The sequence below is a fragment of the Rhinolophus sinicus genome, chromosome 16 (assembly GCF_057876585.1).
Source record: "Rhinolophus sinicus isolate RSI-liver-muscle chromosome 16, RSI-T2T, whole genome shotgun sequence".
Taxonomy (NCBI): domain Eukaryota; kingdom Metazoa; phylum Chordata; class Mammalia; order Chiroptera; family Rhinolophidae; genus Rhinolophus; species Rhinolophus sinicus.
This window is the reverse complement of record NC_142516.1, coordinates 10901316-10927885: the sequence shown is the minus strand read 5'-3', so window position 1 is coordinate 10927885 and position 26570 is coordinate 10901316. Positions and strand designations below refer to the sequence as shown.

Genomic DNA, 26570 nt, shown 5'->3' with positions numbered 1-26570 from the left:
CTGTTTGTACTACACATGCATTAGAGACTTAATACTAGGATTTCCTGATTCCGTGTCTGTTCACTTTACTCTAGAATTTATTTTTTTTTTAAATATTTTATTGGGGTTTTATTGGGGAAGGGGAACAGGATTTTATTGGGGAACAGTGTGTATTTCCAGGACTTTTTTTATTGGGGAACAGTGGTGTGTTTTTCCCAGGACTCTCATCAGCTCCATCCAAGTCAAGCTGTCCTTTCACTCTTACTTGTGGAGGGTGCAGCTCAGCTCCAGGCAGAGTCGCCATTATCAGTTGCAGAAGGCGCAGCCCAGAATCCATTGCGGGAGTCGAACTGGCAAACTTGTGGTTCAACCAAGCCATCTGGCCACCCGGGAGCTGAGCAGCCGCTCATTGACTTCATTCTAGTTGTAGAGGGCACACCTCGCTGACCCATGTGGGAATCGAACCAGCAGCCCTGTGGCCCAGAGCCCGCGCTCTAACCAACTGAGCCACCTGTCTGCCCTAGAATTTCCATTCTTAAAAAGCAAAGTGAAGGTCTTGTGACAGCATAATATATTTTCATTTCCAATGAGGAAAGATGGCTTATAGAAGCTATTTTGAAATGTTCCTGTCTATTACCCAAAGATTCCTCTCCTAGAAATCCATACTAAGAGAACCAAAAAAAATATGGCCCAAAGTACAGTTGCTATGTGTTTTAGGAAAAAGCGGGGACTCTAACCAATATTAACGGACTGGTTAAATAAATCATGGTATATCTAAATGATGAAACATTGTAAAGCCATTAATTATTTATTTAAAAATTTTATAACATGTCAAAGTCTTTATGATATATTAAATAAAACAGAACACGTAACTAAAGTAATAAGCTCTGAATGTAATTAAAAATATTGAAAAAAGAGTAAAAGGAAATAAAACAGAACATTGACAATGGTTGTCTCTGCCTCTAATAATTTTCTGTACTTTCCACACTTTTACAATGAGCTTTTTTAATCAGAAAAACCACGCACTTTCTTTTTCTTGATTAATTACAACAGATATTTTCAAGACCTTTTTATAGTTAGTCAATTCCTAAGTAGTCAGGAAAAGTAAAACTGTGGATTTTAAAGCTAATATTTAATTCCTGATTACATTTTCCTTTACACTAAAATGTACATTTTTTTAAAGTAAAAAAAACAAGAGGAAAAAAGCAAATAATCACTATAAATACACAGAAAATACTAGAAAGATACTTCTAAAAATGATAATGGGGATTGTTTTTGGTTGGTAGAATTATAAGGCTTTTCAAATCACTTTTTATCTTAATAATTTTTCTTACATTTTCTATAATGAACATCTATTACTTCTGCAATAAAAAGTCTGTGCTGTTTTACTTTTTAAGAGACAACTGCCAAGCAATTACAGCACACCTGTACAATGGAATATCAATAGCCATTTAAAAAATGTTGTAGAAGAGTATTTCATAACATGGAAAAAAGCTTGCTCTGTTGGTTGACCATACTATAGAACAGTATGCTCAGAATGATCCCATTGTTTTATTTAACAACAAACAAATTGTCTACGTCTACAAAGAAAACACTTTGGAAAGAGTCTTTTTAAAAAGCTACATTACACACAAAAATACCTTGTTAAATAAGAGAGACAGAGAAAGAGATGAGAACCATGTTATTGAACGAGCCTCCTCTAGAAAGGCTTTCCAGCTCCAGCCAGCTCAAACTGGTCTTCCAGCATCAATGGAGCAGCCAGCATCAATCCTTCCTCCTACTCTAGACTCAATAATGCTTGAGAGGGACACGGTCTCCAGCAGCAGAGGTCACCCTTCTTGATGGGGCAAACACACATCATCTGGAATCTTAAAACAAGACCCCGACAGAGAACCGGGTCTAGGGGGAAAAACTTAACTTCCTTCTTGAACTATGGATCTGATTACAAGTAAATATAATTTACAATCATTTGATGAAGGAAATGCACTATTTATGTTGCAAATAACAAACTAACCATGGAATTATACTCCCAGACCTGGCAGAGGCCTCTGAGCTCATCTGAAGACAATTTCCAGGACACTGTCTTTAGGATGCCATGTAAATATTGACTGGAAACAACAACAACAATGTCAAGCTGGAGAATTTTAAGTAAACCGTTCAAAAGCTTAGCTTCCTGTTTATACAACTTTAAGTCACTTTATTGCTAACCACAAGGTGATTCAGCATTCTGATTTAATCTGAGCATTTCTTGAGTCTACATATAATAAAAGGGACTACAAAGAACAGCTGCAAAGCCAGCAGACACAGGAAGGAACAAAAATAAACACACAAGACATGTGCCTTCCAGCCCAAACAATGAGAAATCCATGCCAGGAGATTATCAGTTCAATCTATTTCCAAATCGCTATCCTCACTGTGACAGGTGGCAGCGTTACGCACAGACGTCAGCACCAAGACTTCCTTTTCTGGGAGCAATCCAAATTCCTGCAGAAAAGCTTCAAGGTCCACGGCAAAGAAATCTTCCCCTAGCTGGTCAGTGACTCGAACAAAATTGCCAATCAATTCGCCCCCCTTGTAGATGAGCAGGGCAGGAAGGGCATTGCTGGTGAACCGACTGCTGGCCCCGATAACTGAGCTCTTCACCCGGCAGAACTTGACAGCTGGGTACTCTGCAGCAAGGCAGACCATGCAACCATGCATGGCGTCGGTCCCCGGGATGCCGTCCTCATAGATATGGACCATGATGAGGGTGCTTTTCTGTTCTTTATCAATCATGTCCAAAAACCCTTCTCCACTGGGGATCTCAAAAACTTGCCTGAATTGGGGCCCCTTGTGAAGCTGCTGCCGCATCTCTTCCATTCTCTGCTTCCGGTACTGCTGCAGAAACGCTTCATCGTCTTGGTCCTCATTCACCATGGCAAACTCCTTCAGAGTCATCTGAAGGAGGACCAGCAAGTGAGCATTAGAAACACAAACGGGACATTTGTGATAACAGCTGACGTGTGCCGCATACTTACGACACAGGTGGCATGCCCCATGAAGCGCTCTGTATGCACTGTATCTCACCGATTCTTATGCGAAGCCCATCAGGAAGGAATCTGTATTAACCCCACTTTATAAATGAGGTTCCAAGACTTGAGATTATTTGCACAAGTTGACAGGGTAACAAGCGTTAAGACTAGGATTCCAATCCAATTTTTAAAAAACCCAGGCTTTTAACTGCTTTATCAATGTTGCTTCTTAATCCAAATAGGCAGCCCCGGATAATACCACTTCCTGAGCTTTTCTCTTTTTGTCGCTCTTGACAATGGATGAATCCTTTTATCCACTCTTTTGTTTTTGTTGAAAAGACCACTTCAAAGATGACATTGCGCATCCCACACACACACAACACACAGTCACACATGCTGAAATGGATTCTGCTTTTATAACAGCAGCTTGAGTGTACCAACTAAGCTGTAACCTGCTTGCCACTTACCATTAGTGTATCAAATATTTCATGTTTCCAAATATTGTTTATAAAATTATACATTATGTGCATGTTTTGATTAACCACCCCTATTTCTAGCACTCGGGCAGTTTCTAGTTCTCTTCTACTGCAGACAACTCAGCACAGTGACAGGGAGAGCCTCTGTCTGTCAAGGCTGCCTCATAGGATCACGGGACGTGTTGCTTCATCTGGTCTCTCACCTCAACATAAGGAAGCTGTGAGCAGTGTGCACACTTCCCTGCAGCCAGCTTAAGTTACAAAAGCATCTTCTTAGTGCAGCAAGACAGCCCTGCTCCTGCAAAAGCCTAGCTCTGCCTAGCCTGGCACAGACTAAGAGGGTGGAGGGTGGGGTCCACACTGGATCAGAACAGACGTTACTGCGTCACAGTCAGCACCACTCTGAATTCACTGTTTTATGTGTCATTCCCAATCTGCACCCCAGGTCAGAGCTTTCTACTCTACTTGAGCCCACCCAAGTGGCTCTTTCTAATCTGTTACAATCTTTGTTTGAGGCTAATGCCCTGAAATCCTCCTCCTGGTCCAGGTGAATGGCTCCTCTCTTAATCCTCTTATCTGCTCCCTGATACCAGCTGGTACTTCCAGCTTTGGGCCATATCCGAAGGATCTCAGGCACTCCTAGACATTCACCCGGGGTCATAGGGCGTGGGGGAAAATAGTGGGTTCTTTTGGTACTGGGAAGAGAGGCAGGAACTTAGTTCCATGCATCTTCCAGTGTCTGCCTGCCTCTATTATATCACCTCATTACAATAAATTCTCATAAAATAGGCTTCCAGTGAAACAGCAACATCGTGGAAAGAGCAGGAAACTCTGGGTTAGAATCCCAGTTTCTATTTGCTTTTACTAGGTGCATGACCTTGAGTAAGTCTCCTCCCATTGCTAAGTACTGGTTTCATCATCTATGAAATGGAAATAATACCACCAACCTCAGAGGGTTATTTCTAGCCCAAGGTAAGAGCTCAATAAAGGACAGGAAACACACATTTACTGAGCACTTTCCACGGGCCAGGCACTGTAATGGGCACTGGACCCACCCTGTGAGGTACGCATACTAACCTCATGTCATCAATGAAAAGCCAGATTCAGAACGGAAGAGACGTTCCCCGCCCCGTGGTCACTAGTGGCAGAGCTGAGATTCAAACCCAGGTGTGTTTGAGTGATGACATGACTCGATACTTTCCCCAGCATTGCACAGCTTCTTGGGAGGCCAAATCAAACTTCCTACACCTCCTGAAAGACTAACCCCCAGTTCCGGCAGCCAGGGTAGCTTCTGAGCAAAGCCCGATGCTGCAAATTACCTTCCCACTGATCTTCTCCTGGAGGTCCCTCTGCTTCCGTTGCTCCTCCTCTTCGTCCAGATGGGACCTGCAGGTCATTGACAGCTTCTTAATCAGCCTTTCCACCTCCCGGCACTGCTCCTCCCTTTGCTCTGTCTCCAACTGTTTGAAGCGGCGCCAGTCATTGATCACACCTTTTGGACCTGAGTTGGGGGTGAACGTGGAGGTGACCAAGAAGGATGAGCAAGGAGTGATGGACCAGCTACATCTGTCTAAAGCTTGCTCCACTGACCACAGTGACGCTCACACAGGGCAGAGTGGTGGACACACAAGGAAGTCCACCGCATCACGGCGTGATATAACTAAAGGGCCAAACTAAGGTCCAATGTTAGCAGGTGTGTTAAATAATGATTCATCTACTCAAAAGAAAGGAAAGCAACTCTTAGAAAGAACGAGGTAGCTATGTTTCCTGCCATGAAAGATGTTCAAATACACTAGGTCAAGGGAAAAAACAAAGCAAAATGCAGAATAGTATCATACTATGATCCTCTGATTTTTAGAAAAAGAACTGTTATGCAGATGTATACATATTTATGGATATTTATATACATGCATGTACATTTGTATGTGTATAGAAAAAGGGCTGGAAGGATGCATAAGCCGTTAACAGTGGTTGTCTCTAAGTAGCAGGATCTGAGGGGATTGGTGAGAGAGAACTTTTTTCTTCCTACGTTTCCGTATGATCTGAATCTTTACAACATTATGGCAGGTTGTTCTGTTACTCAAGCTACCCCACACCTCCCTGCCCCAGGCTATATATCCCTGCCCTTTGCCATGTGACTTATAGTACCGCGGGGGGGGATAAGTACATATAGCCTTAACCCAATGACGTTGGGTTTCGCCATGCGACTTTCTTTGGCCAATGGACTGTGAGCTAAACACTCATGAGCCATTACATGTCTCCAGCAGGCCTCTCTTGCTCCCTACAGTCGGTCACGAAAATGGCATTTCTGCCAGCCTAGTTCCTAGAGAGGATATATGCAGCAGAAACAGAGCTCCTGCTGACCTCCACAGGCAGCATGTAACATGACTGAGTAAGCCTTTGTTGTCACAAGCCACTGAGATCTGGACGTCTTCTGTTACCACAGAAAAACCTAATAAAAATCTACGTGAAGAAAACTTTAAAATCCTGGAGTAAAGGCCTTTTAAGTAAGAAACACTAAGAAAGTCCTGAATAAATGCAAAGGCAAAACCATATTCCTGATTAGGAAGACCCAACATCACACAAGGGTGCCAATTACCCCTAGATTAACCTATATATGTAATGCATTCCCAATGAAAATACGTGATTATGCATACGTGTGTATACTCCTAAAACTGCTTTGGAAAAATAAGGAAAAGTTAGGGAAATAATGACATAAAAGAATACTGAGTGGAGACTAGCCCTACCAGATACTAAAACATGTTATAACACAATTATTAAAAACAGTGTGATACACGACAGTAAAAGACAAATCAATGGATGAATACATATTTAAGTGTAAAAAATGTAAAATCGTAAAAATACTAACAAAAAGCATGGGAGAATTTTTTATAATCCTGGAGTAAAGGCTTTTAAGTAAGAAACAAAATTAAGAAACTATAAAATAATGCTTTTAAGTACATGAAAATAAAATTTTTTGCCAGGAAAAGAACATAAAGTCAAAAAACAAACAACAAATGGGTAGAAATATTTACAACTCATGCCACAGATTAATTTCCTTAATATACAGCTCCCTAAGAAGAAAAAGACCAACGATCAATTTAAAAATAAGCAAAGGATATGAAAATATCTCTTAAAGTTATGAAAAGAGGCTCAAAATCACTCTTAGAAAGAGAGAAAATAAAAGTACCATGAGTTACCATTTGTCATCCACTGGGATGGCAAATACAACAAGTGTGATAACACAGGAGGAGGGCAAATGTATTGAGAAATATTGTATTGCTCGTTAAACTATAAAAGAGTACCACCTCAACTTGATAGCAATTTGGAATTACTAAAACGTAAATATCCCATTTCTAGGAATTTATACTACTAACATACCTAGGATTTACGGGATACCAAACAACTTCTAATTTGAGAAGCTGGATTCAAAGCCAGGCCAGTCTGTGTTCCTTACCACGCTGCTGTGCACACCTGTTTGTATTGTGCAGTGAAGGGACAGCACTAGCTTATCTTTGGAAGTGATCAGACTTCTGAGTGATACATATTTAATGGACCTTTCTTCGACCTGTTCCCAGAGCTCAGGGATTTCCAGTACCTGTGTTAACTGAGATGCCTTCGCCTGCCAACTCAGCGTCTGCAGGCATCGAACTGCCGGCCAGGGCACCCCTGCTGCTGTCCTTGTCCTCGTGGCCGCTGTCCTCATCGTCACTGCTGCTGTAATAGTACTGCAGCTTCTCCCCCAGCAACTTATCATCCAGGGTCGTCATGGTGCCTGGGGGAGGGCAACACGTCAGGCTATTTGCTCGCTTGAACCAGACAGACTTGAATCTGAAGAGTAGGAGTTCACTTGAGCTGAGATCCTACTATTTACAGGACCCTCAAAGTGATTTTTTTCATAAGTAGGATCTCAACACATCCATACCATGACCCTGTGTGATAATCACGCTCCTTTTGTAGACGATAAAACGGAAAGTCCGATAACAGAAGTTTCTTTGCCAAACTTTACAGCAAATGGTGGAGCTGGGGTCAGACCCCAGGGATGCCTGACTACCAAAGAGGGGTGTCAGTCACTGTCTTGTGAATAAAAGACACTGTCCTAGTGCGGAGGCTTGGAGGAATCTACTTAGTGACTGGAGGTTTTATCGACACAGACATTTTGGTTTTCCTATCAACTAAGACTGCTGAGTAATTGAAAAATTGGGTAAGGATCCTCAGGAAAAACTCCAAAAAGAAGCATCAAGAGGATGATGCTGAGGTCACTAAGTCAATCACACGTGTCTTTTGCCTTCAACTCAGTCGGCACACTGAGGGTTTGGATGGATGGTTCTGAAAACCCTACCAACGTTGCTTAAAAGAAGGGCTCATGACAAGATTTTACTCATTTCCAAGAGTTTAAAGGACAACGGTTAGAGCCAAGATTCTGCACCAGAAGGCGCCTGGGGTATTTAGGGAGAAAGGCACCGCTTAGCCCCTCGCAGGCCTGCTCGGGGATCCAGCAGGGAGGGTGAACTCCAGCACCCTTTCCACTATGCCTAGCGATACTGTGCTTCCCTCCGTAAGGACTTACCACTGGGCCTACACTCAGTTACCAAGGGACTCTCCCACGGGGTGGGGAGCTCTAGAAAGCAGGGAACTGCAATGCCCAGCGACAAGCCTCTGAACAATTTGCTAAGCCATATGGAGAGAGCCTGGATCGGTGGGGGAATGTGGGGACCCCACAGTCAGGTAGGGAGAGGGGTGCACAGGAGGCAGGGTTAAGTGAGAGAAAGGAGTAGGTCCCAGAAGGAGTAGCAGAACCAAACTTAAAGAGGCGTGGAAGGGCCAAAGCAGTGCACAGTGGGCAGAGAGCGACCGGGTCGGGGGTCGGGGGTGAGAGCAGGGCCAGCCGAGGGGCTCCCGGGGAGGCGGGGCCAGCCGAGGGGTTAGAGGAGAAAACCAGGCCGCTGAAGGCAGCGCAGCGAGGGCGGGGTCAGCAGAAGGGTTTGTGGGGGAGCTGGGGCCGCTGAGGAGGGAGGGGCCAGAGGAAGGACGGCAGAGGGGTGCGAGGAAGCGTTGTGGGGAGCCCAAGGAAGGTGGAGCCAGGGAGGAGGCGGGGCAGGGGAATCGCGGAGGCAACAAGCGTCGAAGGGGCGCGCGGACAAAGCAGTCTCGCCCACCACCCGTATTCCATGCCCGCCGCTTCCTGCCGACTGACCTCAGTGCAGTTACCCAGCTTAGCTCGGTCCGGACCCTTCGGGCGGGCAGCTCCGGGTACTTCGGAGGAAAGAGAGCGCTCGGTGGGAGGAAGAGAAGAGGGTCAGCGCCTCGACCACTAAGAGAAAAGCCGCTGAAGTCCCGACTGCGCGGACCAATGAGACGGCCTTCCTGCGTCAGGGCCGACAGACGCTATCCAATTAGAATAAGCCTACCCACGTGACCAAGGGAGGGGCTATGGGTCCCATTTTGGGACAAAATACATCAAAGTAATACGCTCCTATTTGCTTTGTTTTTATCTAAACGAAAAGTTACACTGTATATGCACAGCTTTGAGCAATAAGAAAAAACTATTTAGTTACTTTTGAAGTTTCCGAAATCATCCCACTTTTTTTTTAATTGGCTTTTAATTACATTACGTTCTATTAAGACAGAATAAAAGACATTAAGTAGTTGGCCCAGGAGCATACAACCCTTGGATTAAAATTAAGAAAAGCCAGGTCCATAAGTAAACGCAATGTGAAATACTGGATTGGACCCTAGAACAGAAAAAGAACATGAATGGGACAACTGATGAAATTTGTGTAAGGCCTATTAATTAATAACATTGTATCAATAGTCTTGATAATTGTATGACAGTTATGTTAAACTTTGGGGATTTGGGGTAAAGAGTATAGGGGAACTCTATACTATTTTTGCAACTTTTTTAAAACCTAAAATGATTTCAAATTCTGAGTCCGTATTGAAGTGTTCAATATACAACCAGGAAGTAACTCATAGAAAGCTTATTGTAAATTGAATCATTAAAAATATACTAAAACAATATACACTGTTTGATACAGCGTTCTTAATTTAAGGGAGCGATTCTTAATTTGTGGTTCTATGGCCACCTGCAATTAATTATCTTCAAATTTGTACATGTGCATACTTTTCAGAGAATTTGTTTAGGCTATCCAGAGTTGGAAGTTCTCTCCCCTCCCAATCCCCCAAGACACACACCCTCCATTTCCCCAAATTTAAGAAAGATTCGTGAAAGAGATTCTATGGTGACTTACTGTATTTTCGATTGCGTGAACAGCTGACTTGAATATGTTGTGATCTGCTTTAAGAGACAAGCCAGCACCCGGCAACAGTGCCTCTGTATAGGAGATTCCCCATAAATATGTGTTAAGTAAATACTAGATGAATGGGGTCTTCTGCAGCAGGGGTCTTCTTCATCCATGGGGGTTTCTTGTCCTTCCAAATTCACTTTAAGGCTGCAATCTGGGGGGGGGGGGGGGGCGCGGAGAGTACTCGATACTCTCTCAGTACTCTCTCAGTGCTGCCTAACAATCCTAGTTTCTCCCACTCTCTAAGACAGGGGTGTCCAAACTTTTTTCAACGTTTTTAACCAAGGGCCATATGCGGTAAAATACACAAACAGCCGGGCCACTCACTGGAGGTGAAGTACGTATTGCCTCACCTGGTTTATTTAAGTAAACTAAATGTATTTTTGGAATTTGCTGCGGACCAATTAACAATGGATACCCCTGCTTTAAGAGAAGCAATTCACATCTTTTTTCAGATCTTCAATTCCTCTCTTTTTCAGATCTTCCCTCCCCTCTCCTGGCTCAGCTTATGATTTTGATTCCTATTTCACCTGAAAAATAGAAGTAATCAAAAGAGACATGCACTTGAGTCACCCTCAAAATGTACCAACAACCCCCTGATCTATCAGTACCTATTAAATGAATCCTCAGTGCAGTGAATCCCACTTCTCCAGCCTAGGAGAGGACTCTGCTCGTGTAATTACCTCCTCTCTCTCCTGCTTATTCAGGCCTACTTTCTACAGTATACTAATGTTTTCCTGGTTCTCACCTCTAAAAATATCCTCTCAGATACCATCGAAGTCACATGCAGATTCCTGACCTACAGAAAGTGTAAGGTAATTAATTTTGTTGTGTTAAGCCACTAAGTTTTATTATGTGACAATAGATAGCTAATACGAGAAATTATTTCAATTTCCATCTCATCTTGTATCTGTTTTGGTTAGCTGTATTTTTAAGGAATTCCTTCATTTCTAAGTTAAGACTTTATAGTTTACTTTATTCATTTCCTTCAGAGATAGACCAAGTGTGCCAATTTATTTGCTCAAAAACTACTTCAGAAACAAAAGAATATGTCCACACAAAAACATGTATACAGATGTTCATAGCAGCTTTATTTGTAATAGCCAAAAATTTGAAACAATCCAAATGCTCTTCGATGGGTGAATGTGTAAACAAAATGTGGTACATCCATACCATAGTAATACTACTCAGTATATAAGGAGGAACAAACTATTAATATATGCAACAATTTGAATGGATCTCAAGGGAATTATGCTGAGTGAAAAAAGCCCATCTCAAAAGGTTACATTGTGTATAATTTCATTTATATAACATTCTCAAAATGACAAATACTAGATATGGAGAACAAGTCAGCGGTTGCCAGGGGTTAAGGATGGGAGAACAGGGTGAAGGGGGGAAATGTATGTGACCATAAAGGGGTGGTAGCACAAGGAATCACGAAGGTGGAACAATTGTTACCTTTTTATTTCAGTTCTGACAGTAGTGGTGGTTCCACAAATCTACTTGTGATGTAATTGCATAGAAACACACACGAGTGCATGTGAAGCCAGTGAAATCTGAATAAAGTCTGTAGAATGTCAATTTCTTGGTCCTGACATTATAATTATGTAAGAAGCTACCATCAGGGAAGTTGCATGAAGGGTACATCAGTCCTCATTGTATTATTTTTGCAGCTTTCTGTGAATGTATGATTATTTCAGAATATAAAGTTAAAAAATACTTCAGTTGATCTTATCCAGTCCCTTGGGTTAATTATCTATTGTAAATAACACCTCCCCTCATTACCCTCCATCCAATTCTGAGGTTGACTTTTGAGTAAAGACCTGAAGAAGGTGAGAGTTCTAGTCCTGAAGATATCCAATGGAGGTGGGGGAAGCCTTCTATCCTTAAAGAACAGCTGTGTGAGGGCCCTAGGAGGGTAGCATGTCTCGCATGGAGATCAACAAAGTGACCAGTGTGGCTGGAGCACAGTGAGCCAAGTAGAAAAGACAAGACTAGCTTTCACTCAGTGACACGAGAAGCATTTGGGGGTTGGAGCACAGGAATGAAATGATCACTTCGTGTTTTAACAGAATCACTCTAGCTGCTGTGGTGAGGCTAAACTGAGGGAGGCAAGGGCAGTAGCAGGGAGAACAGGAGATTATCACAATTCGGGTGAGAGAATTATGCCTTGAACCTGGGTGGTGAGAAGTGAAATTCTGAATATATTTTGAAGGTAGAACCGACAGAGTAGGGTTGGGTGACAGAAGTCAAGGGGGAAGTAACTGAAATGGGCAAGGCTGGTGGTGCAGTTTGGGGAGTGGGGGAACACCAGAAACTCAGATTTGGACATGTTAAGTTTGAGATGTTTATTTGAGATCCCAGTGGAGATGTTCAATTGGCTGCCCTGCCTAACACTGTCTACAGTGCTGAGTTACCACTTCCACCTAACAAAATCTCAGCATCTGCTTGCATTATGCTCATCCTGGTTGTACTAACCTTCACGATTTAATCTAAATTCACCTTTTATTTACTTCTTGTCTGTCCCTCCAAGTTTCCTGAAGTTGGGGACTAGGTCACTTCTGTATCCTTAATGCATATTGCCTAATACATAGATTCTCAAAAAATATTTGTTGAATGAGTCTCTGAATATTATACGGACCTGAACATCTGACGATGGATGCTTTTAATGCATCTGGGCAAAGGTAGGCCCCAAACCCATTTACATTCCTAGTGGCAGTCGTTCCCAAACTTTTCTGCACATTGGACGCATCTGGGGAGCTTCAAAAGTACTGATGCCTTGGACCCACCCCTAGAGATTGTGATTTAATCGGTTTAGGGTGGGATCTGGGCTTTGGGACTTTGAAAAGATCCCTAGGTGACTATAATGTGCAGGTTAACTTTGGAACCATTGCAGTATGGAGCTTTCGATTATTAAAAAAAGAAAAGAAAAAGTAAAAAATTGTAGTCTCTGCATAATTCAATACGTAGTAACTATAAAAGAAAGAAAATCCTCCTGGAATTTCATTTCCTTCATTAAGTTTCTTCCTCTTCTTCCTGATTTCAGTGGTCACTCCAGGGCTTATACAGGATTACGTGTTTCATAAATGTCAGTCTGTTCTCAGCAACAAAGTCTGGGATTCTAAGCCAAATTTAATCCACTATAATGTGTAGTTGTCTGATACGGTATAATCCCTCTACAAAAAGTCCATCAATTGCTCTCTACTACTTTTCAAATCCATCTCTTTTCCTGCACCCTCACTTTTGCCGTGCTGTAAACACTTCTTACCTAAATTGCTGACCTGGCCTCCCTGCTGATCTGTCCCCAGCTTCACCTCCCACTACTGCCAAAGCGATCTAAACCCCCAAATTGTTCAGATCGTCTACCTTCCAAGATTTCCTAATAGTGTCTTTAGTGTGGTATTCAGTGTCTTTAGGTCCCTACCTACCTCATCTGTGTGACCTTGGGCAAATTCTGAGGACTTTCCCTCAGTTTTCTCATCTATAAAATGGTAACAATGGTATTACATTATAATATACTTATAGCACTTAGAAGTGTGTCTGGAACATATTAAGTGCTCTAAGAGGAGAGGTAAGCTATTCCTTAACATTCCTTCCACTGTCACACTTATAGCTAAAATAGATTCCAACCACCACCACCATCACCACCACCACCTTTGGGAGGTAGAACAAAGGCAGACTTGAACCAGAATTTTGATTCCACTACTTTCTAGCTACGAGGTCTTGGGCAAGTTAACATCTCAAATACAAAATAGGGATCAGAATATCTCCAGTGAAGGGCTGTTAAGATTGTGGGTTGTTGTGAAGGTAGAACAGGACTCAGGATGTACCCCCCTCATCCGCCCCATAATTTCCATTTTGGAGTTTCCATACAACATACATTGGAACACAGCTCACTGAGTTGGTTATTCAGATTTGTCTTTCCCTTTTCTACACCATGAGCTTCTAGAGAAAGGGCTCATGTTTCATTAATTTTTAACTTTAATGACCAGCACAGATCGGGGCTTAAAATACTCACTCAACTGAGTGAATCAGTAAAACTACTCATGGCCCAGTGAAAATGGTGTATAGGTCCACTCAAGCCATTTTCTGTTCATATTCTGAGTCCACAGAACTGTCTTCACACTTCATACATTGCTTTGTATTAGTTATTTGTGTATTTGTCCTGTTTTCCACTAGGAGAAATACTGTGTGTTCAACACTGAACGGCTAGTATTACCTTTGTCCTTATCTCCCATATAGAAACTACTCTTTCAATTTATTCATATTGAATGACTACAGTGACTGATTGAATTAAGAAATAGTCCAACCTCTCTGGTCTATTCATTTCTTTCAGATCCTTCCCAATGAAGTATACGTGAGGCAGGTGATTATTTAAATCTAAGCTTAAAGAGTATCTGGTAGCTTAGTTAAGCCAAAAAATATACCAAGGAAATCAAGATAACTAAAATGCGCCACAAACTTAATATTAACACTAAAACAACTTTTAAGGTGGACAAATAATTTTATTTTGTGCATGCAAATACATGTCAAGTACTGCAAACTTTTTCCATCAATTTCTCTCAAACACTGAAAATCATGATGCTCTATTCTGTGAACAGCCAAAGCTAATATCTCTTCACTTCAGTGCTACAGCAAAAACACACAGAATTTACTCTTCGCTATTCACTATCATCACAACCCTCATTGTTCCATCTCTGCCCTCCCCCCATATACAGGCCTTATAAGTCCTAGCCTTCCCCCATTTAATCCTATTCCTATAGCACAAAGGGAAACATTACAATTTGGAAATTCAAATTGAAATAAATGGAATAGAATTTATTCCCATATATATTCCCCATTTCATTGTACAGAATTATTTTAAATTATAGTTTTAAATAGAAGCTGAGTATATGCCTTAAAAATGAGCATTAAATCCATCTTAGAGATGGTGCCTGCTTTTTACATGATGGGTGTACACCATCTTTAATTTCATTTACATTTCAATCGAACAATAGATTTGCAAAGAAAATGTCTAATACAGACGTAAAAATATTCACACTAGAGCTTCACAATCGGTTGTACAATTGACAAACAGGCCTCTTTTCCCAAACTTTCCAGCTAAGCAAATTTATAAAATGTAATCAATGCAACAAGAAAAACATTTCTTTCACTTCCAGGGAAAAGAATATGCAATAAACAGTATAAATGCAGACAGCAGTTGCTGCAAGCTAACCACGATTCTCCCAAGTGGCTGTACAGTGGATATGTGCAGTACAAATAAAAGCCACATGTGTTGTATCACAACTACAGTATAATTGTTTGCCCAGCTAAGAGAATGCATGCACTTCCATGCCTTGGGTTATAAAGTGAGGCCTAATTCTTGACAGATTGATGGAATATATGCAAATGACCTTGGCTTTTGGCAGTACTAGGTGCAGCCAGAGTCTGTGTTCCACTGGTTAGAGGATATTTTTAAATTTTTATTTAAAAAAAGAAAAAAACTGCCAATTTGGGGCTTGGGGGAATAACTTGCTCTTGGAGTAAAAATAAGACTCCACTCAAATGTGGGGTGTTCTGATCAGTGGCCTTGACCCCTTGTATTCCCTTGCCAGCAAAGGTATACAAAGAAACCGCTAGTATAAAGGAGTAACTAGCAAATTTATTCAATTTATCCAGAAAATGGGATACTCCTTGAGCATGTTCATTTTTGTTCTGCTTGCAGAAGGGGTACTTATGTAGAAGGAGTTACAGTAAGTGATCCCATCAACACTCTTCATTCACTAAAACACAAGAAAAGTTCTTCCAGTTAACTAGTACATAGTTGCAATGCAACTTTCCCCTTTAATGGTTAGTTACCAATACTGGTGACAGTCTTCTCAGAAAATGACTCAAAGAAGCTAGGGAAGAAATATTCAGATTCAAAGTTGAAATCACATGCTGAATCTGATCATCACAAATTCCACCATTAACAAGACACCCATGGGCTTTAACATCTAAAATGCAAAAGCAAGCTAGATGGTTTTTAAAACAATGTTTTCAAATGTTTAAATGATCTCATTGTAAATTCCTGCAAACTGCTGTGCATCCTGTAATTTTCTCAAGGCAGCATATAAAATTCGGATGTGCTTTATATACTTAGCATTAACTTGAAATTTGAGTGAAAGTGACTAGATCCATACAAATGGAAAATTTCAGTCCTAGTATAGGAGGTTTCTTTTACTATTCTCTTGTGAGAGTAAATAGCTACCAGGAAAAAAATCAGTGCCACTGGGCCAATGAAGTACCTTCTCTGGAAAATTACAATGCACAACTTTCATGCATGACACTGGTTTATCAGGTGGTATAAATGTTTAAGTCATGGGAGCAAAGGCAAGGGAACCTGCTTTGTTCAGGTACCAACTAAATGAAATATATACGTAACTTTCCCAGAATTTATAAAATGAAATGAGTCCACAAAAGAGAACTACTGATGCTACATTCACAGTATCTGAATGAGGCACATGGACTTCAGAATGGGAGTTAGAAATTGAAAAACAAAAACACCAAAAGTGGAAAAACAAACAATACCAACAACAAATCAAACAAACAAACAAAAACACCACTTCCCACTTTCCAGCCCTCAGACTACTTTCTCCTAATCAGAGCATCTGCAACATATGCAGTTTAGTTACCAACATTACAAATTTCCTCTCCTATCACTTTTCAAACATATATGTATATTACATGTTGGTAAAAAGGTCAAATGACAGGGAATGTCCCCAATTGTAAAAAGTCACATCCTAGGTCTAATTTGTGATTTTTTTTCCTCTATGACATTAGTAGGTACCATTTTGAAGAAGAATCAGATAAAATGCTCTCTCTTCTAAAGTGGCAGAGAACCAATGTCTTTACTTCACATTAACCCCACCATGAGAAACAGAAGATGGCTACTACATAAAGAATGCAATACAGAATAATCCCAACAGAGAAACAATTCCTATGTTGTTAGTGAGAAAGAGAGTAAGTTTTAAGAACAGGGAGTTATTGTTTTATGGGATCACCTGCTGCAAGACAAGCATTATTTTAATATAAATGTTCTGAGACATACCAATAAGGTTGGCAGGTATATACATACACTGATGCAAATGTAATTTCACTGGACAAGTAGGCAAACACCTAAGCAGTTTATCCCAACCCCCTCCAGCAGAGCACAACTAAGTTTCAAAATCTCAATTTTAAAATGAAAAAGATAAGGTTAAATACACAAGATCAATTTATGTAGTATATATTCACCCTCAGAACGTGCTGAAGATGTTTGCGTAGTTCTGTTGCACAGAGGGTTCTTTCCCTGAGGGCACATAAGGAGCTCTCAAACTGTTAATAGGTCTCTATTTTGTAACAAAATAGCAATTTTTAAATCTTAAAAAAAAATACATTACCTTCAACATGGAAGATCTCACTATTTAAATATCCATGAAATAGACATTATGGTTTGCATATCCTTTTTGGAAATACAAACAGCAAATAAAGTACATTGGAAGCATTTCAAATGTAGTAAGCGCGTATTTATAGAAAGGTTCTGATATAAATTATGTAACAATCATGTTCCTGTAATAATTCTAGGCTAATTTATAATGTCAGAAATAAGTTAATGTAACATGGTTTAAAAACTCTTGTTCCTATTCATTTCAGGTTACAGAGTGAAATAAATAAAATGTCTTTGTAGGGATAGGGAGAACTGGCCATGGTAAACAGGTACAGTACTAACCGAAGGAAACTAAGTCAAGGCTACTGTGCTGTTATGTTACAAACAAACATCTTCATACATTTCAGTATTAAATAAATGTGTAAGATCTTCCATACTGACACCAGAATATCAAAACTACCCCTTTGTTTCTCAGGTATATTTACAACGTATCAGTCACCTTATGAGCGTATTCATTAAGACAGGTATCAAACACCAGTATTTACTCATTCTGATCAAGAAATTTCAGGGAATTGTCAACCCTCCCGCCCCTGGAAATGTGCACAAAACTTTTTATCAAAATCTTATCTGATACAATGCTGTGGTTTTGTAAAACAACTAAATAGCTCAGACGACCAATAACATGATCCTGTTTAAGCTAAATCTTGCTAGCAGGAAAAGCCCTTACATACAGTACACCTGGTGAAAGATCAGCTTGGCTTAAAATATTCCAGTACAATTTTCAGAGTAAACAACTTCACAGAAGTTAATTAAAAAAATAACAATAAAAGTCAACTAATCTTCAAGAAACGGGAGAAAAACAGAGACAAGCTATTGGTAAGATCACTAGGAAGGAATGCCCAGCTTTTGTTTTCAAATGTTGACTGATGTTGAGGTTTCACTAAAATACCTCCAACAAATCTGGGGCATGGCTGGCTGAATATACTGCATACTTTCAGATGCCGAGTCAAAATACTTTTCAGTCACATTTTAGCAGGGCAGAAATTATTCATGTTTTTACGTATGAATAAAGGATAGCCAATGTTCTATTATTACATGGTTCATAGTCTTATCAACCTAATGGTCAGAAAAAAGGGAAAATTAAACCCCAACATGAAGTTAACAATAAACAATATTTAACCAAGATATGCAATGAACATCCAAAATAATTAGTTTAAATTAAAAACCCAGCAATACCATCTTGTTAGTCAGTGCAAACGCTATACAGGGTTTTCTCAAGAAAGCTGAAAGCACCTGATTCTTTTGCCAAGTCATCAGATTCAATAATGTACAGGCTTAAATCTGCATTTTAAAAAACTGCCATTACATTAGTGCATAATTTATCAAAATTGTAAAAACGATTCTGCATAACTTAGGAGAATTTAATATCTAGTACATCAGCTGAAAGACTTAGGCACTTGGTTATATATTTAATTACTTACTTCAACAAGTAGCCTGTGTATAAATATTAACAAAGCAGAAACTATTCTTGAAAAATGGAAAATTAAAAAAATTAAAATGCTACAGATAAAAGCACTGCACCACACTCCTACATATAATGCAGTAAAGAAAGCTAGTATATAACCCTGCAAAATTCTATGGTAAGAACATCTAACTCCATTCTTCAAAGAAAAACGAAAAAACAAAAACAAACGAACAAAAAAACATGCAAAGTCCCATGAAAAAGATAAATAAAGCAGCTGGAATGAGATGGAAATTTCTCTTAGTGAAACATAAAATAGAAATAAATAAGTTAATTAAGTCTACTTTCACTAGATGTATCATTGTAGGATCCTGCTAGTTTAATAACTGAGTTGTTAATTTTCTATAGAAGCCATTTAAAATAGGAAATGGCTCAGTTACTGCACCGGATTGCTACAAACTCATAAAAAGCTGCTTGAAGCTTAAGTTAAATGTCCAAATTCCAATCACTTCTGGAAAGTGAACGTGTTACCCTAGTAAAGTAAATTTTCTTTTTTTTCATAATGCTAATGCAAGAGGGCTTGAAGTATCAAAGAGTCCACAGGAAATGGATGCCCCCGGTAATATCTTTTTTTTAAAAAAAATATACATTATATAATATATATTATATATATAAAAAGCTAGTGTAAATGCTTCCATGGTGTGGTCACAAATTTGAAAAGATGAACCTCCTTTCAGCTGTTAACCATCTTCCCATTTGCAACAGGTTTTAAAAAGTCATTTTTATCTTCAGACATAACATGAGTTTTCAGAATGAGGTTGCCAGCGCTGACAGATGTGGTGATGGGCAGGCAACTTGCATTGCTAATGGACACTGGGAGTGGCTGGCTAAAGCAAGAAGTTACCGGCAGAATTGTTTTTTGCTCCTCCCTATAATAAATGACATTGAAAACAAATTAGCTTTAAGTGAAAACTTAAAACATACATTAAAAGGTTGTACCAAATTTTAAGAACCTCTAGCAAAGGCATGTTTTTAACACTAAAAAGTATCAGAGGTCACTAAAAAAAGTCCCATTTTCCAAAAATTAAAATATTAATTTCCAGCCAACAAACTATCAAGTTCAAGATTAGGTCATATTTCTGGCAGTAATTGTACAAAATGGCAATATTAAAGCCAAGAAAGTCTTAACATGATGTTTAAAAAGGGAAACCCTTCACCTAGGTTTTAATTCTCCATTTCGTAGTCTGTCAAGTTTGGCTATCAGATTGAGGAAGTATAACATGATATGGGAGCACAAAGACTAATTTTTGTCCCAAGAAAAACTAAGTTTCAGGCTATGAAAATGAACCACTTCGTTAGTTCAAATTTACCTCTTCTCTCCAAAAAATCCAGACTGACCAAATCATTGTCCTATTACATAAGGTCTTCCCATCATAGGATAAAAAAAAAAAGCCAAAAATGAATTTAACACTGCATCTACTTCTCATTAAATATTCATGCCCTATGCCCACTGGTTATGAATTTTCTGTCTAACACTCACAGAATCACATGGTCTTCACCTAAACTGTGTCTCTTCTGCTCCAATGGCTCCTTTTGGTGCTGTTGAACTGGATGCCCATTTTCCACTGCTGTTCCATTCAGCAACTGATCATTTTGAGAACTGATACCAAGCTGTATGTCCAGGATTTCCTAAGAAAAGAAAACATTAATCCCTCAGTGTGAAAGTATTTTACTTTAGTTTCCAATGGAATAAAGCCTCCTACATATCTGATTGTGGTACTTACTTCAATTTGTTCACTCTGTCCGTCAGGTTCATCAGTATCAAGTGCCGAAAGTTCTAACTCAATATCCCTATCAGGCTTAGTATCGGTAGCCTCTTCTGCATAATCACTCTGTAATTTAAAAAAATACTGATTTTATACCTGTGGAAACTGGGGCTTGCCTTCTAAATTAAAGTGGGAATCCCAATGATTGATCTAAAGAATTATTTAAGAAATCTGGGACAATTTTATTGCTACTGTTTTAAAAGCAATCATCCATCAGAAAAAAAGCACACTAAAATGCACTAAGTTATGACACAAAGCAACGCACAGCAAAAGCAAATAACAAATACGTTAAGCATGAAGTTGAGAGGTTGTTTCTTTACCTCTCCATTTCTCAATTCAATTTCCTTGCTTAGAAGATTCAAGGTAAGGTGACGGCCTTCATCCAGGGAATTCCACTTCTGTTGCATGGCCAGAGCATTGGCTTCCCTCTGAAGAAGCAATGAGTTACTCTTAGCCTACAGGGGAAAAAAAAGTAGTTAGCTACTAATCACCATTCTATATTTTAAAAGTTCAAAGCTGCGTGACACAGAGCCTACCTGCTGAAGTTCAATGCTTAAAAGGTCTCCAGTACTGGAATGCTTTCTATGACCAGATAAATCAGTAACAATGAATCTGTCCCTTTAAAAAGAAACATGTTTATTTTAATAAAAGTGAAATAAGTGAAGCAACTACAGCAATAATGACTACATATTATATATGTTTTATGTAACAGATCAATTCTGAAAAATTCCAGTCATCATTCCAAATGTAAAAGTAAATTTTTTTTCAGATTTTGTTACATAGCTAAAACTAGCAAAGCACATTTTATGAATAAGTGCAGGTAGACTTTGCACTCTGAGGACACAGACAAGTCTCCAGAATAGAGAATACTAAAGAATTAAGTAACATTACCGTTCAATATAGTGTGCTGATGATGTGGCCTCGTTACCATATGAACTCCACCTTGAATCAACAGCATTGACATAAGGGACATAATCTGTAGAAATGTAGAAAGAAACAATGATAAGAAAAGTGAAAAATCAGTATAGGGATGTGAATGGATACTTTCCAAAAAAGATCCGTATTTTATCCAACTAGCCGTGTTCTCCTGGCTAAACCATTTAATTCTGAGTTTACTATGGTGGTTAAATGGAGAAAACATTCCATACCTCACAAAGTGAAAATTAAAAAGCACAGTGTAGAACACATCAGGTGAGGTATTAGTTAAATGGATTACCTGATACACTGATGGGCTTAGTCGCACTTCCTTGGGAAGCAGTGGCCTGGACAGGATCCGTGGTATGGTAACCTGTACGGGAAGATCTGGAAATTGCACCCCATTTTGAGATGATAGGTCCATCGCTAAAAGGAATTATTGGGTCTTCTTCTTTTGTCCTTCTCTGAGTTTCAAATAAATGTACTCTTCTCTTAACATCTCCACTGTCCAGGTCCTGCATAAACCAAAGAAAATCAGTAAAAGGACTGATGGCAATTAGTTCAGCTAGTAATACAAGCACATGCTTTCAAAAGACATATAATTAGGTTTTCTGATAAATTTAACACTAGCTGTAGATCTCAATGATAATCCCACATCTATTTTAAACCACTGAACGATGCTCAAATAATTTAAACATTAAATACAATTTATTTCAAACTTACCTAAATATAACTCTATTGCTTACAGATGATTACAGAGCAACAATATGAAGATGAAAGCATTCAGTCATTCTAAAACCTAAGTCAACATGCATGATATCCACCCCCCTGGCCCAAATCATACCATTAACACAGCATTTGAATTAGCGATCACATCTCTGGGCTCTGAATCAATGGCATTTATACAGGAGCCAATGGTGCCACAAGACCAGGGAGAATAATGGGAAAGATGATCTTCTTCAAATTTTGTACCACTCACACTCTCAGAGAACTGATATATATAAAAAAAAAAAAACATAGCCAATTAGTAAGAAACTTAAAATTTAAAAACTTGTAATATAAAGTAACTATTATAGAATACATAGGACTTCATAGTAAACAATTAAACCTCCAGTGACTAACATAAAAAACTGGCATAGGTAACAAATAGTATTTACACTATGGGTATTTATATTATTTATTAAGAGAAAATAGAATGCTTTCTCTTTTTACTTTGTTCTTTATGTGCTTGTAAGGCACTTAACCCTGACTGATACTATCCAAACCAATCAACAAATAATTTATAGCATGCCTCTCACATGGCATGAGGTGCTCCGGAAAATAAACATAAAAAAACCTAAAACACACATGCATGTGTACGTGTGCACACACACTCACACACAAACACACATACACACACACAACCACACACACACACCACACACATACACACGCACACACACGTATCACAGTCCATGTTCTAAAGTAGTTTATAATTTTGAGAAAAGAAGAACAATATGTGTAAATAAGGGAACACAGCTAACAAACCATGCAGTATTAAATAAAGAACAAAAAGAATTCAAAGGTGGCTCTGGAACCAGAAGGGGAAGTGGATAAATTTTAAAGGGACTGTAAGGAAGACTATAGAACCAGAATACTAATGTTGTAATAATCATTAAATCTAGTTTACTAATTATATAGATAAGGAAACTCAAGGCCAAAAAGGTTAAATTACTTATCCCAAGTCATATTACTAAAAGCAGATCTGAGTCTCAGGGAAATACTTATTTCCTAATGCATAGTATAAAAATGTAAATACATTTGTCTAATAAGTAAGTGGCAAATCTATCACTTTGTTGTCTAGATGATGGGTACATGGGGCTTATTATACTAGTCTCTCTACTTTTGTACATGTTTAACACTTTACATAATGAAAAGATTGAAAATATTTTTTACATTAGAACCTATAGGAATGGGTAATAAACCAGAGGTACTAAAAAAAAAAAGATTCCTGGTGTGCTCTAAATATAACAATACTGAGACCACAGTGAAAGTGTCCTAATACAAAAACTTGTCTTTGTAATGACAAGAATGGTAATTAACAGAAATGTAAAACACAATGAATAATACAGGGAAGAAACATCTCAGATAGACCAGGATTCACATCCCAGCAGCCTACAGGCTGAATTTATCACTTGGGCAAATTACTTAACTTCTCTGAGTAGGATTCCTAACCTGCAAAATATGGGTAACACCTGCCCCCTAAGGTTTTTGTGAGAATTAAATAACATTACGGAAATGCTTAGTACAGTGACTGGCACAAGGAAGTGCTCAATAAATGGTCGGTATAAATCTTATTCATCAAAACCATAAAAATAATGAGAACTACACTGCTGAAAAGATTTTAAATTCTTGGTGGAAAAAGGACTGTGACTTAACGGTCTTCAGAGTCTCGCAATGGCCAGCCACTTGACTAATTACACACTTGACGTTTACTGAACTAAACTCAACTGCACACCAAACCACTGCAAAATAGCCCAAATTCCTAACGATGGTTGGAATGAGTGCTCTGAAGTCAGTGGTTTGACCTATGCCTGCAATAGCAAGTGATGACAACCTTTCTTACATCAGTGCGGAAGTCTACACTGAATAGAGGAGAAGGTGGTGTTGGTGACTGTGTTGCCACAGGAAGAGTTGAAGAGACAAGAGGTGCTTTCTGAGTGTGGTACTGTGCCCACTGCTCTGGCTTTCTTCTTATCTGCTCCTCGCAACTGGTCTTCAAATGACCACAAGGTTCCTAAGGGGGGATAAAAGAAACAATCTTAATCATCTAGGGAGTGGTAAAGAAATTTAACTATGCTCTGAGGAAATAAGGTAAACAATTTATTGTATTTTTGGGACCAAAAAAAAAAAAAACCACAATAGGGAAGTCACCCTAGTCTATTCTCCACACACTTAAATAAAAGGGTTAATATTTAGTCAAGTGATTATTAAAATCTGAGCACTCACTTTGGGGTTTAGGAAACTCATCTGTATGTATTTGGGAATAGTGAAAATAGGCCCTGTACTTGTATTTTGCAGATTTCTTTTTAACTTCTCATTAGTTTCCTATCCAAACAACATTTACTGAGCATTAATATGTATCAGGTCCAGTTCTAAGAGCTTTGTTTTTTCTGATATAATCCTCACAACAGCCTTATGAGGTAGGTACCACTACTACTTCCATCAAGCAGATGAAAAAACTGACATAGAGAAGTCAAGTAACTTCCGTAAGTCACACAGTTAGGAAGTGGAGGAGCCAGGAAATTACACCTGGGTGGTCGTACACCAGACACTGGCCTCTTAACCACAACACTGTAGCAGCATTCATACTTCCATCATCACTTACCCTTGGTAAAGGCACAGTTGTCCTTGGTTCACTTGGTTGCTGACAAGCCACTGAATAATACCCATCTAAGGAGTTATATCTTTCTCGCAAAGACGTCTGATAGACAGACGAGTGCATCACATCCATTGGAGGTAAAGAATTGCTTCTAATAATGTCATCTCGTTGGTACATGGGTGGACGCCAGATGCGCCTGCTGTCATACACAGGAGCATACATTCCAGAAGGTACTGGAGGAACTGGTCCATATGGCTGCGGAGGAGGAGGTTGGTAAGGAGAAGAACTCATTCGATCTCGAGGGGAAAATGTACTGTAATGATCGGCATATGGCATGGAAGCCGGTGGGAGGGAGGACTCTGGAACATTATTGGACCTCACAAAGCGAGGAACACAGGGAGCCACACCAGCTGGTACCGTTGGAGGTGGTGGGTAGTATCCTTGAAAATTGGAAAGAGGAATATTTAATGTAATCTTAGTAAAATCCAACATTTTATAATGGTTTACTCTAAAGCAGTCTTTAATGTGGGAAAATAAAATAAGATTTGATTTTAGTTACTCCCTGCTTTTGAAAGAAACTACTTTCTTTCTTTCAAGACACCACTATATGAAAATCATTAACATTCAATACTTTGTTGAATTGCTCCCTAAAAACTCATGACAGAGTTATTAACAGATGGCTGGTAAACTTCCTTCTGGGCATCTCTTGTCCCAGATTTTGGATTAAGTAATTATAGTTACATCACTGATTCTTAACCTAGTTGGGAGCAGAGGGTAAAGACCTCTTTCCAAATCTGTATCAATTGTGCATTGTCTTTCCAAAATTATACCTAAGTATATAAATCAAACATTTTGCATATCATTTCAGGGGATTGACAGAACTCCCTGAAGTTCATCCATGGACCTCATATTTGATTAATTAAGAATGAGAACTTTAAAACTATTGTAAAATAGTTTTACATACATAGTTTGTATGTAAAATCACAGATTCTTAGGACAAGAAGAAAACTTAGGGGTCATATATATAGTCCAAAGGATTGCTTTTTTAATGTAAATACTCTAGACAGGTATAAATGATTCACTTACTTATCTAAGGGCAACAAATGTTATATTACAGTTTTTTTTCTTAGAATTGTCTAAAATTACTTACCTGTCTGTGGGTACTGTGGGACTTCAAAGGGTATCTGAGTCCTTGGATCTTGAAAATACTGAATGTTTTCAGAATGCTGAGGATATACTGGTACTCTAGTTATAAATGGGCTGGATTTTGGAGGCACAGAATTCAGCTCTGTTCCAACATTCGAAGGCCCAGCTGAGGTAGCCACTACATTACTTACAGGAGTCTTGGGTGGAGAACCAATTTTACTGGAGAGAAAATTTAACAAAGGAAAAATGATAAATCACTGTTTAAGTCTGTTAAGTCTTCCTCAGTAGGAATTTTTCATAAAATTATACAGTGAAACCACTAATAGAAAGACACTTTAGGTATTTCCATAGTGACAAATAAAGCAATGAATTTCATTGCCACCTAACACTGCTAATTCACAGCATCATAGTGACAGATCTCATAGTCTGGCGAGGGCAAAAAAGAAATACAAACACTTTCCAGACACTAATGTGACCCATCAGTTCCTTTTTACTTGTTTTTTGACAAAGATTTTTCCTACTGGAAATTTTAAAAAATTCCTGTTCAATAAGTTCTCAACAGAAACTATATACAGCCAAAAAAATGCATATGCATTTTAAGAAAGCAAAATACTGTAATAAAATTGTAATACTCAATATATACTGATAACAAAAGATGAATACAAGTCATGTGTATACATTTTTTTGGCACCCCTGGTAGTC

The 26570-nt window shown here is 39.1% G+C and overlaps 2 protein-coding genes across 6 annotated transcripts in view; both read right to left on the bottom strand.

Moving 5' to 3' along the window:
* Window positions 1-775: 775 nt before the first annotated feature.
* Window positions 776-8805, bottom strand: PDCL (phosducin like). Its single transcript, XM_019728499.3, has 4 exons — window positions 8664-8805; window positions 7065-7241; window positions 4786-4967; window positions 776-2916 (listed from the first exon to the last, which is right to left on the bottom strand). The coding sequence occupies exons 2-4, from the start codon at window positions 7234-7236 to the stop codon at window positions 2365-2367; spliced, it is 906 nt and encodes a 301-aa protein (XP_019584058.3). The 5' UTR covers window positions 7237-7241; window positions 8664-8805; the 3' UTR covers window positions 776-2364.
* A 5450-nt stretch (window positions 8806-14255) lies between these two features.
* The window catches only part of RC3H2 (ring finger and CCCH-type domains 2), a 42036-nt gene continuing 29721 nt past the window's right edge, over window positions 14256-26570 (bottom strand). Inside the window, exons 11-21 of one of the 5 annotated variants that reach the window (XM_019728500.3) lie at window positions 25873-26087; window positions 24729-25162; window positions 23958-24137; window positions 22206-22352; window positions 21663-21876; window positions 21338-21422; window positions 20983-21064; window positions 20767-20901; window positions 20405-20512; window positions 20161-20309; window positions 14256-19549 (exon numbers count right to left, since the gene is read on the bottom strand). In XM_019728500.3, the coding sequence (XP_019584059.3) occupies window positions 19354-19549; window positions 20161-20309; window positions 20405-20512; window positions 20767-20901; window positions 20983-21064; window positions 21338-21422; window positions 21663-21876; window positions 22206-22352; window positions 23958-24137; window positions 24729-25162; window positions 25873-26087 (1945 nt within the window). In that variant the 3' untranslated portion in view covers window positions 14256-19353. The remainder of the gene's footprint in view (window positions 19550-20160; window positions 20310-20404; window positions 20513-20766; window positions 20902-20982; window positions 21065-21337; window positions 21423-21662; window positions 21877-22205; window positions 22353-23957; window positions 24138-24728; window positions 25163-25872; window positions 26088-26570) is intronic. The other 4 variants (XM_019728502.3, XM_019728503.3, XM_074330965.2 and 1 more) reach the window with 4 other exon arrangements.